At 43.9% G+C, this 22,263-nt stretch overlaps 1 protein-coding gene across 5 annotated transcripts in view; it reads left to right on the plus strand.

Annotated features, from left to right (window-relative positions):
• Positions 1–10,843: 10,843 nt before the first annotated feature.
• LTBP1 (latent transforming growth factor beta binding protein 1) overlaps positions 10,844–22,263 on the plus strand; it is a 415,460-nt gene continuing 404,040 nt past the window's right edge. For 3 of the 5 annotated variants that reach the window (XM_075596618.1, XM_075596617.1, XM_075596622.1), the window contains exon 1: positions 10,845–11,739. In XM_075596618.1, coding sequence (XP_075452733.1) covers positions 11,333–11,739 — 407 coding nt within the window. In that variant the 5' untranslated portion in view covers positions 10,845–11,332. Of the gene's footprint in view, positions 11,740–22,263 lie in introns of all 5 variants that reach the window. The other 2 variants (XM_075596619.1, XM_075596620.1) reach the window with 2 other exon arrangements.

Raw genomic sequence — 22,263 nt, forward strand, 5'->3', positions numbered from 1 at the left:
CGAGGCTGAGGTGGAGATGTATATAACTGCCGCCCTACAACCACAGGACCAAGTCCAGATTGCAGAGTAAGGGTCGTGTAGCCAGGTCAGGGTAGGAGAGTTCGGGTAAGTCGTGGTATTTGCCGTGGTCAGGGGTTGGAGAGAGGAGAGTAGTTGTAATCCGTTAGCCGTAGTCGAGGAGCCGAGTGTAACGCCTGTATGCCCGCAGACCTGGCCAGTCCCCAGTACTGAGGTGGGTAAGGGTATAACACGCACCCACAGCAGTGAGGGCATGCCCGGAGTGTGGTAAGATGCGTTGCCGGGCCTGGTGAGAAAAAGGGTTAACGATATACTTGCTGAGTCCGGGGTGCCAGAAGTCGGAGGGTTAATGTCCAAGAGCCTAGGGTCAGGGGCAGGAGAAAGCAGCGTAGTGAGGTCCAAAGCAGAGTCCAGGGGTAGAGAGGTACACGTAGTCAAACGGAGCCGAGATCAATCCAAGGGTATCCAAACAGGGGCAGGGACAGGAACAAGAGCTGCAAGAGAGAGCAGAGCTTGGCATAGACACTGCACACAGGAGCCACAGAGAAGCTATGCTGAGCGACGACGGAGAGGGCAGACTGGGGTTATAAAGGAAGGAGGGCCAATGGTAGCAAGGGGTGGAGCGGAGGCCTGTCTGGGTGATCGCAGGGATAGGTCCAGGTGAGCAGGGAGAGAGACAGGGGTGTGATTCCTGGTAATGGCCTGTAGCCGATGGGAGGCGGCGCCAGCGGCGCGAGAGGGCTGGTAAGAGGTTCGGGTGTGCGCGCCCTCTGTAAGGCTGCCGTGCACGCACCCCGGTCGCGTGCGTGCGGATGCGGCGTGCGCCACTGAGGAACGGCTCGGCGTGGGACAGGTAAGAGGCTGAGGGAGCGGGGAACCGGGGCAGAGAGCCGCCGTGGGGCCAGAGGTGGCGGGGACCCGCTAAGAGGCGCGTGTCCCCTGATATGTTACAACGAGAGAGCGGAAGTCCAGAAGCAAGACGAGGTCCAGTGGCACAGAAGAGAGAAGTTCAGGTACAAGCAGCGTTCACAACGAAGATCAGGCAAGGCACAGCAACAGCAAAGAACAGCAAGCAGAAAGCATGGGTACACAAATAAGAGTTTATGCTCAGCCAGTTTGTGGGAGGACTGGCTCAGTACTTAAAGGGCAGGCAGCCAATGGTAAAGGTAACACACAGCTGCAAGGTAACAAAAGAGAACCTGCCCTCAGACATATTCAGTCCACTGATAGGCAGGGGCGGGAGGAAGTGCAGGTGAGGAGTAATTGACAGCATTAACACCTGGTGTACTTCTGGAATTGCGGCGCCGCCGAGTATAAAAGAGAGAGGAGCGTCCCCCGCTGGGTCGCGGAAGGTGGTGTGGAGGCGGAGCCTAGGTCCGGTGTCAGCAGGCATATTGCGGCGCTCGTGCGCCGTGCATGTGTGAGGGGCGTCACCCAATGCGTCACAGGGGCGGTACCGAGATCCAATCCTCACACCTACCCACTGGCAGGCATCACAGGAGTGGCAAAACTCTGCCACTGCCCTTGATGCCCCTGGCCTGTAGAAACGCTGCAATAACCATGCTCTGGTGCGAGTGACCCCTGATGCCCTGCTAGTGGAATGGTGGGCTACCTGCAATAACTGCTGCTTATACTCCATGGGTTCCACTAACTGTCTCCTACCAGTTCACACTCTATCCGGAACTGTAGGTGCTTGATCCCTATACAGGAGCCCGTGGTGCCAAGAGAACTGATCCGACCCATTCCCAGAGGCAGACTCGGATGCCCAACATCTCATACCCTCCAAGCTGGGATCGGACCGCACCACATCCCTGAACACTGTCCCCAGCTCCGGCCATTTTCCCTCGGTCACTAATTCAGGTGAGGGGAATACAGGTAAATCTGTACATTGTCTTGACTCTGTCTGGATTACCTGCCTGGTCTCCTCAGAGACCGCTGGAGCTGTTGGTCCCAAATGCAGGGGGACGGCAAGATCCTCAGGTGGCAGAGGTATCAAAGACTCCCCTGCCTGGGCAAGTGCCTTGCTCTTGCTCCTTGTAATCGCTGCAACCGGAGCAGCTTCTTCAGCAAAAGAACAAACCAGGAGCCCTAGGTCATTACTGAGGAGCACCTCAGTATCCAACCCAGGCAAAACACCTCGTCCGGCACCCCAATCCAGAAAGACCCGGGCCACCTGTAGGGACTTAGGTCGCCCATCTGGCATGGTCACCTGCATCCTGTGTCCGTTAGCAGATCCTCTGGTCTTACCATATCAGGTCGGACCAGAATAACAGTGGCCCCGGAATCAAGCAAGCCGGCTACTTGGCAATCCCAAATGGTCACTGTCCGCAAATACCTTAGCCAGACATCACTGGACTGCAACCCAACTGGTGTAATCGGATGCCTCCCGTCTCCACTGCTGTTACACTGGCTGCAGGTGTAGATTCCTCCGTCTTAGTCGCTGGCTGGACTGGCTGGACGGCTGCACTCTGCTCCTCTGTGTGTGCCACTCGCACAGCAGCGACTGGCCTCACAGCTGGAGTACGTTGCCCCTGATGGGGATTACGGACTTTTGCCTGTCCGTACAATCAGGCTTGATGTGTCCCGTTTTGTTACATTGGTAACATCTCTGTTCATGCTTGAACTCTGCAGTCTTAGGGGTACCACCCTCCGCAGTTGGTCTGGGTTTCCATTGTGGAGTGTTTTTGGTTGCATAGCCGGGCTTACTCCACTCTGTGTAGATCCCTTTTTGTGGGTCAAAGCACGGCTTGTTACAAATTCATCAGCCAGTGTGGCTGCAGCATGGCAAGTTGCCGGCTTTCGGTCAAAGACCATCCCTCACCTCAGTAGGACAACTTTGAAGAAATTGTTCTTTAATCACCAAGTCCAGCAAGCTGTGATACTTAGTGGCATTGCTTCCCTTCACCCACTGGGTGCCATGGTGAGTAAGTCTTGCTGATAAAAGCATATAGGACTCCTTGACAGTCCTTTCTCCTGCCTGGAAAATGCCACGGTATGCCTCTGTGTGAGGGCAAACTGAGCCAGTATCAATGCCTTTACATGCCGGTAGTCATCGCTGTCCATTGAGGGGATTGCCTGGAAAGTCGCCAGGGCTACCCCCCGACAATAACGGTGAAAACTGTAAAACCCAGCACTGTTCAGGTATACAGAACCGACGACACTGATCCTTAAAAGCTTTAAGGTATCCATCGATTCTTTCTGTTCCATCCTCATACTTGGCAAAGCTGTGATGGGACGCTTGGGAGGTTGTGTAGGAATTGGCAGAAGTCTTTGGGGGTGAAGGACTTGAGAAGCTGCCAACATCTGCATCCACTGCTCAAAAGTAATTCCCACTCCCCACTGTGCAAGAAGGTCGGTATTGCCTGTGTCCAGAAGACCGTTAGCCACTGGGGCTACACCCCCAGCAGCAGGCTCGCAAACCGTTCCCACAACCCCCCCAATATCCACCTCCACTGGCCCCAATTCCACCCTGGCTGGAATGACCTCTGGCACCTAGGGTGGGTTAGTGTCCCTTGCAACCACAGGTAAGGCTGTGACCGCCTCAGGTGAAACAATGCTTGCTTCATGGCTCTTGAGACCCTCCTAAAGCACTGTCTTTGCTCGACCATCAGGCAGCAGTCCATAGCTCTCACACTGGGTGACAATTTGTGAACAGTCCCAGGTCCGATAGCGACCTGACCTGCTGTCTATCTTCACCCTGTGGCACTAAACTAAGTGACAGAGAGAACGTGCACTTTTTCTGCTTTGTGTAACCTGTGTAAGTCACTACTTGTTTTGAGAACTCGCAATCTATGAGTTTCTCTCTATGTTAGAAGACCCCGCAGGATTTTAAAACTTAGAGCTCAATGATCCCACACGCTGCCACCAGTAAATAAGCCTGTCAAGGAAGACCAGGCAGTTTACACCTTTGTACCAGGATTATACATTGAGCAAAACAAGATAATTAAATAAATTATAGTTCATTCACTTATAATAAGTATACACACAATGATACAGAAACTACTGGCAAAAAGACACACTTACTTGGGAACTGGGGCAAAAACTAGACTCTCCTAGGTGCAGGGAATTCTAAATAAGGATTTCCCCCTGTTCTCCTCTATAGGACTTGGTTGCAAAAAGCAGGACTTAGAAAATATTCCGGCCAGACTGTGCTGAAGTCAGTCTAGCCGCTATGGTAATCAAGCTGTTTTAATAAAAAATGTAATACTAGTGTATGTGAGCAGGTTGTCTCTGGAGCAGAATAACGTTGATTTGAGGTCCAGGGACCCCCTGCTTCCCGAGATACAGGCCCTGTTATGTGGTGCCGGTTTCTCCTATGCATTTAAATCCTACGGTCACGTGACGTGAGACATTTAAATACATAGGAGATACCGGCACCCCATAACGGGGCCTGTATCTCGGGAAGCAGGGGTTCCCTGGACCTGAAATCAACGCAGTTCAGCTCCGGAGACCCCCTGCTCACGTACACTAGTATTAAAAAATGTATTAAAATCTTACGATCACTGGTGAGATATGTGCCGCCCAGATCGTAGAAGGTTACCGGGTGAGCCCTTTTGAGAGAGGCGAACATCACGTCGGTGGCTACTCGACAGTTTTGGCCATTTTGCTATCGCAGGAATTCGAGGCTTTCTGAATACTGTGATAGCAACACTCAAAAACTGGTGGCGTAACCGGCCCAGCGATTCTTTTTATGAAGGCTTATAGAATAGGCCCCTATATGTCTTGTTGTAGGATTCCTTGTTGGAACAGCATGCCCCCATTTTACATATACAGATCTAACACAATAAGGTATCTTTAGATACTGACTTGATATATGAAGAGCCATAGGGCCGATTAGCGCAATGACACTTTATTTGATAAGGCGCCAAATTTGCTGAGGCTCCTTTTAGTATCTTTAGGCCCTATCTTATCCATATCTTAAGCATTAACAAATAACTGAGTTTTTCATGTCTCTTCTAGTTTAATCACTAAGCAGTTTTGGGAATTAGTTATGCGGAAAGATAATATTGGGATGCATCAAGTTTTGCATTTCATACATTTCAGTCATGTTCTCCCTTTTTGCTTCAGCAAAGAAAAAGTCAGTTACTGTAAGTCTGGGTGGAAGTTAGGATTTCGCCTAACACAGGCCATTTTTGATTGGTACTGGGGTACGAAGTTAGCAGAGCACTGATAGCAGCAAGCAAGGAGCAGCTTTTTGCAGAGAAGCCTTGGCCTTGAGCAAAGCGCAGAGCACCTCAGTGTTGGTGTATAGTGCAGTATTAGAGTATAACCTCACTGTACTTTACACTGAGTATAACCAGATTGCACCGCAGGGAGGGGGTTAAATAACAAGATGTTCCTAAGGTTTTAAAAACTAGTGTTACATAGAATCACAATCGTCTCCAACTAAACCCGCCCCATACACCCCACCTCACCCAATATCACCTCCATGTAACCCCGTCTCTCTCAATGACAACCTCCTTACACCCCCACCTCACCCAATAGCACCTCAATGTAACCCTGTCTCATTCAATACCACCTCCATACAACCCTGTCTCACCCCAAACCACCTCCATATAACCCTGGCTCACCCAGTACCACCTCCATATCACAGACCAGCAGTCCACTATTTAGGACATTCTTTGTAAATGCCTTACAGTATGTTTAACTTGCTCATCTCTTGGATGATATCAAAATATAAAAGCCTCCACATGCCCCCCTCACACACACACACACATACACACACACACACACACACACACACACACACACACACACACACACACACACACACACACACACACACACACACACACCTCAACAAATTGTTTGCCTCTGGCAGTGATAGAGTTTACTATACTGTATGCACACAGTGACAGTGACACACATACACACAGACCATGAGGGAGACCTACAGACAATGAGAGAGACACAATGAGAGAGAGACAGACAATGAGACGCACAGGGACATTGAAAGACACACACAGACAATGAGACACACACAAACATAGACAATGGCAGAGTCATTTATTTTAAACAACTGACTGGAACCAATCTTTTAACTACCGGTATGTCTGCTTTATGTGACTTTTTGGAGCCCAACCAGTGCTAAATGACTATCGGGGGTGGCTCACACATCATGTCCAGGACGCATGATTTGTGTTGCTTGCTAATGGCTTTGACGTTAGGTTTAAAAAAAAGAACCTTGGAAGAACAGAACATGACAGGATCAGCACCGCCATATTCAAATCAATGGGTGATACATCAGAACCCTTCTCTATACTTCCGGTCGCCATGTGGCCCAGCATAACTCATCTCCACTTATCACAGCACAGCCCTCCTCTGAGAATGACATCTAGAACCATAAAAATCTCTTATTAAAAAGGTTGAAATAATTTCATAAATAATCTTGTGTATTTAAAAAGAAAAAATTATAATTGTGTCTTTTTATTGCACATATTTTGCACTGCACTTGGTATTTTATGTTTGCTAAATATATTTATTGCTAAAATGACATACATTCATAGCAGTCCATTCACCAACAATTTCAGTTTGAGACTTACTCACAGAATATCAGAACACTAGCATTTTCTCTCCATGCTGCAGTGGAACAGGAGTCTGTGTCAGTGTGTATATAAGTTTGTAATTTAGTGCATGGTACATGTATATATCAGGGATGCATTTATGTATGTTTGTCAGTGTATATGAATGAACATTAAACACAGAGTCAATGCTGTGGCTCACATTTAGCAGTAGGAATGGGGGCAGCTGGATAATGTTGAGGGGTTCACATGGCTCTGTGACCCCTCCCACTGGCTCTTGGGGTGAAGGCTCAGCCTCCAGTACTGCAGCAGAAACTTAGGCTTAGGGCCTGAGAAAGAGAAACCAGAGTTGAGGAGGAAGACGACGAGTGTGAGGATGTGGAGCGCCAGCAGTCCTTAGCAGTGCAGTGAGACTGGTCGTCAGTGTTCAGGGCTACTGCACACACCATTCTTGCACATCACAGAGTGGCGGTTTAAGGAGCCTGGGCTCACGCAGTGATTAAAGCAGCAGTTCAAGCAATATCCTACTGTATGTAGCCCTGGTCCCCTCTGGTGCTCCGGTCCTCCTGGTTGCCACCCTTACCCCTGCTGCCATGGGGGACGTTGTGGGTGGCGGCGGGCTCACCGGCGGCCCCCTCTGCAGGGCGACGCCCTGTTGGAGGGCGCATACACGCGCGGAGGTTGCGCATGTGCAGGACAAGCTCCGGGGCCATTACCCAGTCGCACATGTGCAGAAAGTTCCCAGTGACGGCCATTACAGTCACACATGCACAATATGCTAGGCACACGCGGGGGCTGATAGGGATAGGCTCCGCAGGGACTACAAGCCCCAGGGTGCAAAGGGGCAAGGCACCACTTGACCCACAGCAGCCAATAGGCCTCGAGGATTCTCCTGCAGGGATATATACATTTGGCGTGCTCAGCCCACGCTAGTTAATCGGAGCTGGGACACAGATAGGGGAGGGTGTATGTGTGCAGGGGTCAGTGACCCTCTGCACTAGGCCATATTCCCCATAGGCCTCAGCTAGGCCCCGACTCAGCTGTTTGATGAGTTCAGGGACACAGCTGCAACGCTGCGCAGCCCTGAGAATTGTGGTTTGGGACCAGATCACCCTGCTTGAGCTGAGAGACTATCTTTGTGTGGGACACTCCAGCTCCCGCTGGAGGCGGACTTGTCGTGGATGACATCGCTGGATCGGCGGATCCCCCGTATTCCAATCGGTGCACCCGGGTGCTGGAGCACAAGGCAGGTACATATACACCAACAAGTACATCTCACCTAGTAGGCAGCGCTGTCTCACATATTGGGGTTTGGTGTGGGATTCTCTGTGGACACGGTGTGGGGGAACACGGTGGTGGATTACAGCCGTGCCAGCCTTAGTCGGTAGTTGTACCTATTAGTGACCATTAGAGCGTTAAGAGTTATTCCTTTGCCAGTAAATGTTATTGTTTTATACACAGTGTGTGAATAATGTTATTGGGTCCTGTCAGGGACTCCTCCCACTACGCTGGGATCCCTGACAGGTGGAGGCGCTGCACTGAGAATATTGTATTATATCACCCAGGCTCCCCGTGGCGAGGCTTAGGCCCCTGTGGGCCAACAGGTAAAGGCAGCACCAGTAGCATCCATAGCGTATACCCCCAATCTCACTTATGGGGGGTTGGGGGGGTACAAGGGCTACACCTACATGTGTGTTTTTTTAATAAATCAGTTCTGTACTATGAGAAAATACTTGTAGCATTAAAAAAAAATTGCAGCTTAGCTAATCACTTGTCAGTGTGCAGATTGCATTGATGCACATTTTGAATAGGAAAAAAAAATATATTTTTGTTTTTTAAAACGGCAGCTTGAACTGCAGCTTTAATGCATTTTCAACCAAATATGACACATATAGGTATTTTAAAATATATATTTTTTTAAGTTAGTATGTAAACATGGAGACCAAGACACTGGAAGGATTTTATTTTCTCTGTCTTTTGTCAGGTTTCGCTGTGCTTTGTGCTGCCATATCTCTATCTCTTCCCCCTTCCCTTATATTTATTGGCTCTATTATAAAACACGGTGCTCTAAGGGTAAAGAAAAGCAGAGGCCCTAAACATAGAAACAGAATTTGACGGCAGATAAGAAGCACTTGGCCCACCGTGTCTGCCTATTTTCCTATCTGCTGTGAAACCTCAGACCCCATCTGATCCTTGGCTTTCTTTCATATAAAGAATAGCCTTATGTCTATCCCATGCATGTTTTCCTTTTTGTTACAATATTAGCCTGTACCACCTCTGTTGGGCATCAATTCCACGAATCCACCACCCTTTACCTATGAACTACTTCACTTTTACCCTGAGCCTCCTACCCTCCAACATCAGAGCATGACCTCTAATTTTAGCATGCCTCTTTCTCTGAAATATGCAGCCCTCCTGTAGCCTTGTTAAAATCCTTAATATAAGAAAGAAATCCAGTGTGTAATGAATTTACAAAATATGAAATTAACCAAATCTTTGCTATTAGTAGTGCTAGTTTTTTTTTTTTTTTTGACAATTACATTCTTTACAAAGGGAAGTTCTCTCGACGGCTATGTGGATTTGGACCTACAATTGATAGTCAACATAATAGTTTACATTTTTGTTCACCTTTAAAATGCAATTTTCCTCTCATATTCTCCTTGTTTTAAGTGTAGTTCTTTTATTTGGAGTCCTTCTCAGTGTATTCCTGTTCTGTTCATTTGCATGACACACCCTGGTTAAAAATCCCTAATCTAGGGAATGTCAAGCGAAAGAAATTTTTTAACAATTGGATAAAAATTGTACTTGTATTAGAAACAAAGATTGCACGTGTTCCCTGGAGTGAAAATGATACCTTGCATTTGTTTAAACAAGTGGAATTGTTTCAAAAGTTCAGGTTACGCTGAGGTAGTATCACACTCTCTGCTTTACCATAACTGATGATGTCACTGGTAAAAAGCATTGTGTAATGCAATCCAGCACTGCGTGCGGTGAAAGGCATGTGCATAGTGGGAATGTCTCCTGGGAAATCCATTGCACAAACAGACCTATATCATAAAGAAAGTCTCATAAAACCTAGTGTTAAAGTACATGGAGGCCTGCAGTCTGTGTGGAATCATCTGCAGGGGAGCTCACTAGAGCCTGCGGAATAAACGCTCAATAGCCCCTTTCAATGCCTTGTGTATAGCAAACGGGAGGGAATCAGGGGGAAGGAGGAGAAAAATTAACTAGTTTCCTGCCAGAAAATATATAGTTAATTCTTTGCCGTTCTGTATGTCTGAGAGTGGGAGGCAACCAGCGTAATTTTTTTCTTCCACATTTAAGCTTACGCTGTTTTCTTATTCCGCTATATACATAGTAATAATTAAAGCAGCTGTTTTTACACGTGGATGATGCCTTATAACTAATAGTATCCCCCAGAATCCCAAGCTGCATTGGAAGCATTGTGTTCTAAGAGGTAATGGTGAAAAGCAGGGTTCCAGCCCTGTCTGACACATGTGAATGTGCTCACAAGTGACATTTTTATATGCTGTACGCTGTACGGTGGTGGTGGGTTTTTGTCACATTTTTACCCGCCGTATATAATATATGGTTGAAACTGATAAAATATACACAGTTGTAAGTGCAGATGAGCAAGTGCAGTTTGTTCCACTCAGTATAGACATTACTATATAAGTGTCTCTTGCTATGGACAACAGGGAAGGAGACCACACAAAGCATGGCAGATTTGGCAAAGATCAGTGTGTTTGGGTACTTCAATTATTGTCCCATTTTATGAGGAAACGTTGTAGGGGCTGGGAGTAATATACAATTCCCCAATAGGGATATTAAAAAAAAAAAAGCATGGAAATGTGTTGCAATGCCCTACATTTATTCCCCTAACATAAAGTACTGTGTTAACTAATTCACAGCTAGTCACACAATGGTACTAAAGAGCTTAGCATAAATTTGAGTGCAATATGCCACCAGCACTTCAAGCAAAAAGAAAGGCTTTTAACATGTTTCCCCACAAACATTACTTTTTTATTTATTGTTTACTAATGTATTCTAAAATGAATCAGACATTTGGAATGTAGATCCATGACTTCAATGTGACTTTGTATTGCAATTATAAACGATGCCAAAATAATAACCCAGTAATGCAACATGCAATACAGGTTGTCATTTAACTTCATTGCCCATGTATCTCCCAATTAGGATGTGCTGCATAACATCACATCTCGCAGGGATTGGCTGCTCTGTGCTGACAGGCAGCCCACTTTTACACACTCACTCACAAACTTTGAAAGCCCTTTATTTAAGCTAAGCTGCAACATTTGTGGTAGTCTTCCACCCATGCACACAGGCAGAGAGCTACACTGGCAGCTCAAGCAATTTAAACATCTGCTCCTTATAGAAACCCCCTGAACTGCCCCCTTCACTTCTCCACCTCCTTCTTTCCCCTCTCTCTTTTTCTTCCTCTCCTCTCTCTCTCTCCTTGGCTGCTGGTTTAAAACAGCTCCTGGAGCTCAGATCCCTTTCTTCTCTTCCCCGACTTCAAGTCATGTTTATTTGCTGGCTGGAACTAAACTGCTTCTGCTTCTTCTGAGTCTCAACTTTGCCTGGGACAAGAGGAGTTGATTCCTTTCTTAGCTTTGCAGCAAGAGAGGAGAGAGTTTGAAAGAAAGGGGGGAAAAAGCCAACAGGAGAAAAGGAGGCAGAAAAAGCAACTTGCACCCAGGGTGGAAGAAACAAGATACAAATTGAACAAGGAAAGACACATATCTATAGAATTTTGATAGTTTGTTGCACACATGGCTCGCAGCAGGTGGGGGTTTTTGCTTTGTGCATTTGTTTTCCTATCCTCTGCTCTGGCTAATACAGAAAGGGTAAGGAAGATTACTTATGTAGTGCACCCAGGACCCCCGGGGATCTACCAGCAGCAACACCCTGTGCCCCTCAGCAGCTCCAACATTGTATTGAGCAGCAGCAGCAGCAGCAGGCAGCAGTACGGCACAAGTCATGTGAGTACCCAGGAACGGAGCCGCAGGATGAGCAGAGTCAGCTCCAGCTCTAACTCCGGCCCTTCCTTGGTACAGAGACAGCAGCAGCCGCAGCAGCAGACGACCCGGCACTTCTCGTTCTCCCGGAGCAAGCTGCAGCAGGACACCCAGAGCAGCCCCAGCCTGCAGCAGCTGCAGCACAAGCTCCAGCTACAGGGGTGAGATACAACGTGACTGATCTGTGTGTAGGACAGGGGGTGGGGAGTACTGATCACTAGGGGCATGCTTAGACTGCTCTGTTTTTGTTATAGCCCAAAGATGTATTCCACTGGTGGAAACTATAAGAAATGCTGACCTTCTAGAGACAGGTGATCACTGTAACAACTGCTCACAAAACATACTGTAGCTCTCAAACTAATGCTTGGTTTCTGAATGGGGATTGTGATTATGAAACTGAATGATTGGACTCTAAGGGATTTAGTTGGGTGATATTATTGATGGCTGTAGGAGCAATGGGAGTAGTAGGATGAGTGTGATGGTGATGAGGTTGACATCCTCACTGTTAGGTGCCAGACAAAAATATGGTCCATGTAAATAAATCAATCAATGCCTAATGTGGTAACTAACTGTACAATGGTCATCCACCTTCAGGCCATCAAGGTCAGGTTTTAATTTGTCTTGGTATTGAGTAAAGAAGTCTGATAGGAGAAAGTGTAATGAACATTATAGACAAGTCAAGAACCTGGTTTTACACATCGTATGTATTGTCTGTCTTTATTTATATCGCACCAAAAGTGTACTCAGCGCTTCGCAAAGAATACAGTACAGGGAATTATAATAATACATTAAGTGCAGCAAAATCGACAATGGGAAAGGAAATCCCTGCCCCGAAGAGCTTACAATCTAAGAATCTCAATCTCACATGTCACTTTTCTAATAGAAACTAATGAACATTGTGTAATGAGAAATATCCCAAATAGGGGCAATTGCATTAAACTTTCTGAAGCATAATGACTGCAAAATCAGGACTAGCTGATGTCGTCCTTGGCAATCTGGAGCTAGAAAAAAGTAATAATAATGGGACAATATACTTCTTACATTTCTGTAGCCCACATCTTTCATTGTTACTGTTGATCCATGTGTAGAGAATCAAGGCACCATATGACCCTCTGGGTAGTTGTGCCATCTTCTACATAGCACAAAAGATGGACACATGGTGGCCTCTAGAAGTTGCCCTGGCTGGTATTTCACCTCCACTGGGTGGGAAGTTACGTTCCATATGGGGCTTATACTGCGATAGCGCCGATCCGGCTTCAAGTCAATGAGGCGATCTGTGCTATCGCTACTTATTGAATAGGGTCCTGTGCAATTTTACAATCCCTTTTACATATACACTTGGTTGTAGTTAAGTGCATTTTCGTCAAAGTGCATGAACCAGGTGAAATTTGCCATTTTTATCTTTTTACATAAAATCGGCAAACCTCACGTCGGGGAAAATTGGCAAGCATTACAAGTGAATGTGCAAGGTGATCTGGATCTCCATGTATTGCTATTTAGTTCCATTTTTGCAGAAAAATTATTTCCTGGCAAAAATGACAAAATTGGTGATAATTTGCTAATTTTTCAAAATTTGTGACAAAATGTGCTCAACAGTTTGAGACATTCACACATCTCTATTGCTGCCCAGGGCAGTAAGAGAGAGATCAATACACATTGAACAGGTCCTTAGCTGGAAGATACCACAAGCTGATACCTGAAGCACAGACATTCAAAGTGCCTTGACTCTCAGCACACTTCTTAAATACGATTATGCTTGATGTCAGATATATCAACAGGTGCCTGTGATATAGATTTAGAACTTTTGTCAGACTTAAGCATGCCATCCTTTTTTTTTTACATGTTTGCTATCAACTAACGTGCTGCTAGTGTGAGAAATGGGGCAAGTATTTTTACATACATTTGAAAGTATTACCTGCAAATGTTTGTACATATTCTAACATTAAGTCTAGAGTGCATTTTATTGCCCTTAAACTAATTTACTTCCGTATTGGGAGAATATATTATTCTACTTACCCCTCCATTGAGAAACCCATCCAGTGATCCAGTTGATAATGAAAACAAGTACAAAAAAAAAATGATTGAAAATATTGTACAAGGCATCAGTAACCTAGTTTAAATCTCTTTAGCGTCGAACTACTGTGCCGTTACTATGTCACTGGACTGCATGTTTTGGATTGGTTCTAGTTCATTTTGATTGCCGAACTGTAGTCTAAACATAGTCTTTATTGGGCTCTTGAACTAGGTTGTGTGATTGTAATACATCAGCAGAAGGCTCATGAAACATTGTAAATGTTCTCACAGATTTAAAGTCACCATAATGTGCAGTGGGCAACACAAATTGGGTGGGGAACAGGAAAGAATTGTCCTCTGCATAGTGTACAGTATGTGTATAATATGTGTGTGTTTTTAAATAAAGTGAATATAAAACTAAACGTTCGTTCCTTATACCTATCATATATATATATATATATATATACACACACATATATACACATATACATATATATATATATATATATATATATACACACACATATACACATATACATATATATATATATATATAGTCATTGGTATGGAGGTTTGCACTCACGTTTGTCAGAAGGCAGATGCTTGTCCCATAATGAACATATAGACATGTAGTGACCAGGAGAATCCTGATAATAGAAGACTATTATTGTGGTGTGCTGTCTTCTGTTATCATGATTCTCCTGGTCACTACATGTCTATATATATATATATATATATATATATATATATATATATATATATATATATATATATATATATATATATACACATATATACACACATATATATGCACACATATACAGTGGTTGACAAATCACCAAAAAATCTACTCGCCACACAAAAAAATCTACTCGCCACCTAGTACCAAACGTGTGCTGCTTGGGCCAATATTTACTCGCCCGGGGGTTAAATCCACTCACCCGGGGCGAGCAAATGTATAGGTTTGTCGAACACTGCACATATATATATACACATATATATACATAACATATATATATATACATAACATATATATATATATATATATATATATATATATATATATATATATATATACACACACACACAGTGGTCGACAAATCACCAAAAAATCTACTCGCCTAACAAAAAAATCTACTCGCCACCTAGTACCACACGTGTGCTGCTTGGGCCAATAGGAGCTCGCCACGATGTTAAATCCACTTGCCCGGGGCGTGCAAATGTATAGGTTTGTCGAACACTGTATATATATATATATATATATATATATATATATATATATATATATATACATATATACACACACACCCAGGCAGTCCTCAGTTATCCGCCCAAATCCGTCCTGCAAACCGCCGTCGGATAGCGGTCCATGGGATTGTGAATCGACTGTTAATACGTGACGGTGAGCGGCGGATAATCCGTTCCAATGTCAGATAATTAGATCAGTGGAATACATTATCTGGTGTCGGATAATCCGTTTGATGGATAATGGACCATCGGATAGCGAAGACCACCTGTGTGTGTATATATTATATATATATGTGTGTGTATATATCTGTGTGGTAGGACTCTGTATCAAAGTGAGGCTGCTGTAATGTATTGCTCTAACCTTACTAGAGTTTAGTCTTTGACAGTCTTCTTCAGTGACCCACACGGTGTCCTTTGAAGGTATTCTGGAATGCTCATCTAACAATGGGTGTCAATAGAATGGTTAAAAATGAGGTTGTTCTCTTAATCCAGTTGGTGTAACTATTAGCAGGATTGCTTTGCAGGCCCCCTCTAGCTGCGAAAAGCTCTTTATGCACAAGTCAAACTTGGCAAACAAAGTGCAGGTGTTAACTTTCTGTGGCAACATGGGAGTACATTTATTAGGAGACTTGTCAGGGGAAGCCCTGTGCTTTACGCTGCAGCTGGGAACAAGGACAAAATCCTGTTCTCATTTTTGAGATGCCCTTTGTAGGTGAAGGTGACATCTGTAATGCAACATGGGCCGTGCACTGTAAATACTTCATACATCACTTCATAATTCAATACACAGATTTCAGTTTCAACTTGTAGGTGGATGCTTGCAATGTGCCTGTCACAACAAATCATTGAACACAAGCATCACTGATAGATCATTGTGGATTACCCACGTTAAGATGCTCGCCCCATTGCTATGAGAACAGCCACATTGCATTGAAATGCTTCGCACCTCTTTTTGCAGAGACAGAACAAAAGTATAATTGATTACCATGTATGTTCAATATATCTTTATTTATATAGCGCCCCCAGCTGTACCCGGCGCTGTACAATAGAGACAATGCAGTACAGGGAATTATAATACAATAAGTGCAGCAAACAAGATCAGACAATAGGAAAGGAAATCCCTGCCCCGGAGAGTTTACCATCCTTAAAAGGAAGCATATTTCAAGGTTCAGTCCCGATTAGTTAGTCCAAAAGCGGCTTTTCATTGCATTCTGGTCACCTCATGAAATCAACAGGTTGTTTTCTCTTTCAACCCCTTTCAGTGACAGAAGGACCAGCAAGACAATGTGCTGTGGGCCCCTATGTTACTGAAAGAATTAAACATTTATATTTTTGGGGGGCCTTTTTAAAGCAGCAGTTCAAGCTGCCGTTTTTTTTTTAATTTGATATTTTTTCCCCCTTTAATATGTGCATCAATACAATCCACACAATGATAAGTAATTATCTAAGTTGCCGATCAATACGTTCTCCTGTGATTGACTGGCGAAGATTCGGCTCGGGCATTCACTAAAAGGCTGTCAGTGCAGTAGAAGAGGACCAAAGATGAGCACTAACTACAATTGGTGCACTGCGAGAGAGAGGGCAGGGCTCAAAAAGGGGTGTGCCAGAGCTAGTTAGAAGTGGAAGGGGATGTGACTTTGTAAATGGTTGCTATAGAAACAAAACATGATTATTACATTATAATACATTAAACATGTCATTCACAGTTGTTTTGTTTGTTTGTTTGTTTTAAACAAAAAATGTTACAAGTATTTTCTCATAGTACAGAACTGATTTATTAAAAAAAACATGTAGGATATTGCTTGGTCTGCAGTTTTAAGATGGCAGATTGCTGGCAATTTCATACAAACAGTATTTCATACAAACAGTTAATATATTGCTGTAACATTCATGCTTCAGTAACAACAGGCCAAAACGTTATTGATTATTCATTTTATTTATTGTTGCGATTTTTGAAGTTACGCTTTTGGAACTTAATGGAAGAAGCTATTGAGCCCTAAATACATTTTTAATAATACAGCACGTCACAGTAAGCGTTACCTGACTCCCTGATTTAATTTTAGTGCTTCTGCAATATATCTGAAATTGGAATGCACCTTTAATAGCCCATGGCAAGGCTTCAAATAGTTCATATAACCTGTGCATCATTTGTTTATACATAGCCTAACATAGGGATTGGCACAGCTTTGGCAATTAGCAAGTGCAAATGTGGATGTGCTAAAAATTGGCTAGAGGGATTCATTTACAAAATGCGCTGCATAGATTCACATTGTGTGGCAAGTTTATCAAATATTCACATATACAAACATATTCTGCTAGAAATAAGAGTTACTAGTATGTTCTGAAATAAGCGGTTTGTGATCTGTGGACATGTTATTTAAAGTACTATTTTTTTTTTCCTTATTTGCATAAAAAACACGCATCTCCGTACGTGTGTATGTATGTTTGCATGTATGTCTTGATTTATATAGTGCCATTAATGTACATAGCGCTTCACAGTAGTAATACACGTGACAATCATATAAATAACAAATAATGCAAATAACGGATCATGGGAATAAGTGCTTCAGATATAAAAGTAACATTTTTTGAAGAGGAGACCCTGCTCCAAAGAGCTTACATTCTAATTAGTAGGTTGAAAGAACGTACACAGACAGTAGGTGGGCATTCTGGTAAGTGCACCTGCAGGGGGCCAAGCTTGCTGTATCATGCGTATAGTATTAGCCACGGTGCTACTCATATGCTTCTTTAAGCAAGTGGGTCTTAAGGTGGGTCTTAATGGTGGACAGAGAGGGTGCTAGTCGGGTATTGAGAAGAAGGACATTCCAGAGGTGTGGGGCAGTCAGTGAGAAAGGTTTAAGGCGGGAGAGGGCTTTAGATACAAAGGGGTAGAGAGAAGACATCCTTGACCATAATGCAAGAGTCAGGATGGTGTATAGTGAGAAATTAGGGCTGAGATGTAAGGAGGGGCAGAAGAGTGTAAAGCTTTAAAAGTGAGGAGGAGAATTGAGTGCCAGATACAGGATTTGATAGGAAGCCAGGAGAGTGATTTCAGGAGGGGAGACGCTGAGACAGATTTAGGAAAGAGTAGAGTGATTCCGTCAGCAGCGTTTAGGATAGATTGTAGGGGAGACTGGTGAGAGGCAGGAAGGCTGGACAGCAGGAGGTTACAGTAATCGAGACGGGAGAGAATGAGGGCCTGAGTCAGAGTTGTAGCAGTCAAGCAACGGTGGAAAGGGCGTATCTTTGTAATATTGCGGAGGAAAAAGAGACAGGTTTTAGATACGTTTTGAATGTGAGAAGAGAATGTGAGAGAGGATTCGAGTGTGATCCCTAGGCAGCATGCTTGTGTGTGGGTATATATACATATACACATACATATACGTGTGTGTGTGTGTGTGTGTACAAAAGAGAGGACAGGTAGAGATGGGCGAATCCGCCCAAATTCGTTTCCCGGGTTTTCTCGTATTTTCCCCTCAAAATCTATTTCTCAGTGTAAAATCCGCAAACCGATTTGGTTGGTTTTAATCTGCGCGGATTCCTCAAAAACCGTTCATTGGATACCATCCGTTGACAGATTTGTAGATTCCAATCCACTGTCTCAGCAACTCGGCAGATTCTTAAAAATCCGTCAGCAGATTGCGGAATGCACGGAGTGTATTGGCGATAGTAATAAAAAATCAGCAAAATGTGAATCACCCTTTTTGAGATTGATCCCCTGCAATCCGTGGACCAAAGGAACCGGACGATCCGCTGTGGATTCAAATCCACCCATCTCTAAGGACAGGCACTCCAAAACTTAAAAAAACGGGAAGTTCAATACTTCACCTTTCTTGCAGTTTTGGAGTGCCTGTCCTCTCTTTTTCCTATATACTTATCCTTTGGACGGTATGCACCCAATATACTTATTCATCATCATCAGTGAGTGTCCTGTTGCTGTTTCTCTAGGGTAAACATCCAGAAAAAAAAGAGGTCAACGTGGAAGGCAGATATATTTTTGTAATGGGCAATTAAATGATAGTTTTTTTTTATTGTTGGGGAACAATACAGGCATACCCCGGTTTAAGGACACTCACTTTAAGTACACTCACGAGTAAGGACATATCGCCTAATAGGCAAACGGCAGCTCGCGCATGTGCCTGTCAGCACGCCCTGAACAGCAATACCGGCTCCCTACCTGTACCGAAGCTGTGCACAAGTGGGGAGACTATAGAGCCTGTTACTAATGCGTTATTTACATCAGTTATGCACGTATATGACGATTGCAGTATAGTACATGCATCGATAAGAGGGGAAAGGGGAGTGCTTCACTTTAAGTACATTTTCGCTTTACATACATGCTCCGGTCCCATTGCGTATGTTAATGCGGGGTATGCCTGTAAACATTGTCACTGCTAGATACAATAAAAAAATAGTTGCTAGTGTGGGTACAAATACAGTAGGCCAGTAACATACATAATTGTAGACTAGCACTGCAAATTGCCCCTTTATCTGCTTATATTGAAATTAAAATCCCCAGTCACCTCTTTTCTTTTGTTTAAACCCTTATATTATCAGTAGAGGCAGGCCGGTATTCTCCTCTCTTTCCCCTGCTGCAAGTTTTTCCGCCTGCTTGCTAAGGGGGCGGGGCCATCACCCCAAACAGCCAATACCTCTCTGCTCTGCCTGTTTCCCTGCCCCTCACATGTTTGAGCTCTACAGAGCAGCTCCAAACAGACCAGACAAGTCCTATCCCCCCCCCCCCATATCATTCTGAAGGGGGATGTGTGTGTATCTCAGTGCGTGTGTATTATGTGTTTTGGGGGGCTATTGGGGATGGGGTTGCTATGTATATTGGGGTTAGTATGTATATTGGGGGGGCATAGTGTGGGAGAGAGAAAGAGATGGCGGTGTGGCAGAGAGAGAGATGGGGTTGTGGGAAAGAGTTGTGGGTATGGGAAAGTGAGAGGTGGGGGTGTGGAAAAGAGAGAGAGGTGGGTGTGTGGAAAAGAGAGAGAGAGGTGGGTGTGTGGAAAAGAGAGAGAGGTGGGGGTATGGAAAAGAGAGAGAGGTGGGGGTGTAAAAGAGATAGAGGTGTGGGAAAGAGGTGGAGGTGTGGGAGATAGAGGTGCTGTCTCACAAGGCCGCTGACACTGGGGGGGTGGGGGGAGGGGGGAGGAGCAGCCACGTTCCAGTAGACACTAATGCTGGGCCCAGGGAAAGCTGTCTGCGGCACCTCTATTTTTTTTTTTTTTTTTTTTTTTTTTTTTTAAACAAAAAAAGCAGGTAAAGCTGTCAACATGTCGTTCAATGTGATTTACATTGCAATTTAGATTGTTAGCTTGTCAGGTTAGGGACACATCTTCCTCGTTGTTTCTTATATTAATTTAATGGTGTATATTGTATACCATTATATATGATTAACCACGTGTAACATTATAAATACAATTACGTAGTAAAGATTCCTTACTTCTAGTTGTTAGACAATTTTTTTTTCAAATCATTAAAGGTTTCTCAAGACTTATATATTAAAAACAAATACAGATACACTCTAACTAGCACATGGGTAGGTGGCAGAAATGCAGCATTAGGCATGTGTGTTTTGAAATGGAATATATCACAAATAGCAATATTCATTGTTCACACGCAGGCAGCTTTTAAAGTCAGATCTCTATCTCCTGAGTTGGAATGACGGTCAGTGCTGTATTTCCAATAAAAACCCAAAACCTTCAGTCATTGTAGGCATACATTATACTGGAATGTATTGATGTGTATCTAACGTCTATAGTTTTTCTCCTTTTTTTTTTCTGCATTCAGATCTTCCAGGTCTGAGATGGAATAAACCTCTGCCTCAAACAAACTGTGTCAGTTGTAAGAAACGTGATTAACACATTTCATACACTTGATGCAGGTGCCAGAAAAAGAAAATGAGCTTACCACATGCACAAACACAGACATTTGGGGAGTTTGAAATTGTCCCTCGCGTGATGCTGAGAACATTCTATGCACAGGTTCCCATTCATTGATGTAAAACATCATTCTGTGCATGTCATCATGGTGAGATTGTTGTTCAGTCCAGGTTCTATAAGTTACTCGAACTAGAAGGATGCGAGTGCACTGAGGTTAGATTTAAATTCCAGAACTGGACATTAACCCCTTCCTGCAGCCAGCTTGGTAGCCACGGCCCTGCTAGCGTTTACAATCATGTGGTCCCTCACCTGAGGACTCGTGGGATCGCTTCCTACTCTCGGTGATACTGATACAGTAGGACAGGGTCCTCCCCTTCCATTTATTTTGCAGTTGGGGGTCCCTTGGAGGTCTGAAAACGAACAAAACCTGATGACATAGCAAATTCGTAATAAGGGCCTGTAAGATGCCACCCTTCATGACATATCCTATACATCTATAGGGCACTGAAAGGGTTATAACAGCAATCCTGCCTATCTTACATAGTGATTTTGTTTTTACCAAATTCTAACCCAGGTGACCCTCTAGAGCTGAACTGTGTTATTTATTAGCTTAAGGGACTTCTTGGTTCCCGAGATACTTCCGTTTTCAAAGATGGTGTTCACAGTCAACCAATAGGAAGCCGCAACGTCATCTCCTATAGGCCCTACTAGATTTGGTATTGATTTAGATTTTTCGAATCGGAGCTGAAACACCAGCAACTAAAATGGTATGTACTGTATCTCGGAAAACAAAAACCCCCACAATTTAGCTCCTGAGAAACCCCATATTATAAATGCTGTAGAAAAAAAACAGTAGGTGAGATTGTTGCTTTCATTCTCGGCATTTTGACACCAGTACCATGTGATCGCTATAATGTTCATTTGTCTCTGGCACCTGTATATAATAATAACAATAGCATGTTCTTGTATAGCACTGCTAGTTTTACGTACCGCTTTACAGAGACATTTTGCAGGCACAAGTCCCTGCCCCATGGAGCTTACAATCTGTGTTTTTGGTGCCTGAGGCACAGGGAGATAAAGTGACTTGCCCAAGGTCACAAGGAGCTGACACCGTGAATTGAACCAGGTTCCCCTGCTTCAAACTCAATGTCAGTCAGTGTCGTTACTCACTGAGCCACTCCTTCTTTATATATATATATATATGAAAAAGAAAAGGGAGTGAAGTAGCGCCAAATAAGAAGTGTTGAAATAGTGTAAAAATATTATTAATGATAATTCAAATGAATATTTCTAAATAGGCAAAATCACTAAAAATTATAGATGTGTATACTACAATTTAAAATAAATATATATAACATATATTATGTGGTCCTATTTCGTGAAAAACAATTTAAGACAACACTCCAAAAACATGTAATAACATAACATACAAGCAAAAAGAAAAATTGATATAAAAACCAGTCCTTGAGTGAAAATCCTTAAATAGGAAAAAATATAGTCCTGGTATGAGGGGATCTCCGGCAGCTCTCAAATAGG

This window comes from Ascaphus truei, chromosome 4 (assembly GCF_040206685.1).
Source record: "Ascaphus truei isolate aAscTru1 chromosome 4, aAscTru1.hap1, whole genome shotgun sequence".
Taxonomy (NCBI): Eukaryota; Metazoa; Chordata; class Amphibia; order Anura; family Ascaphidae; genus Ascaphus; species Ascaphus truei.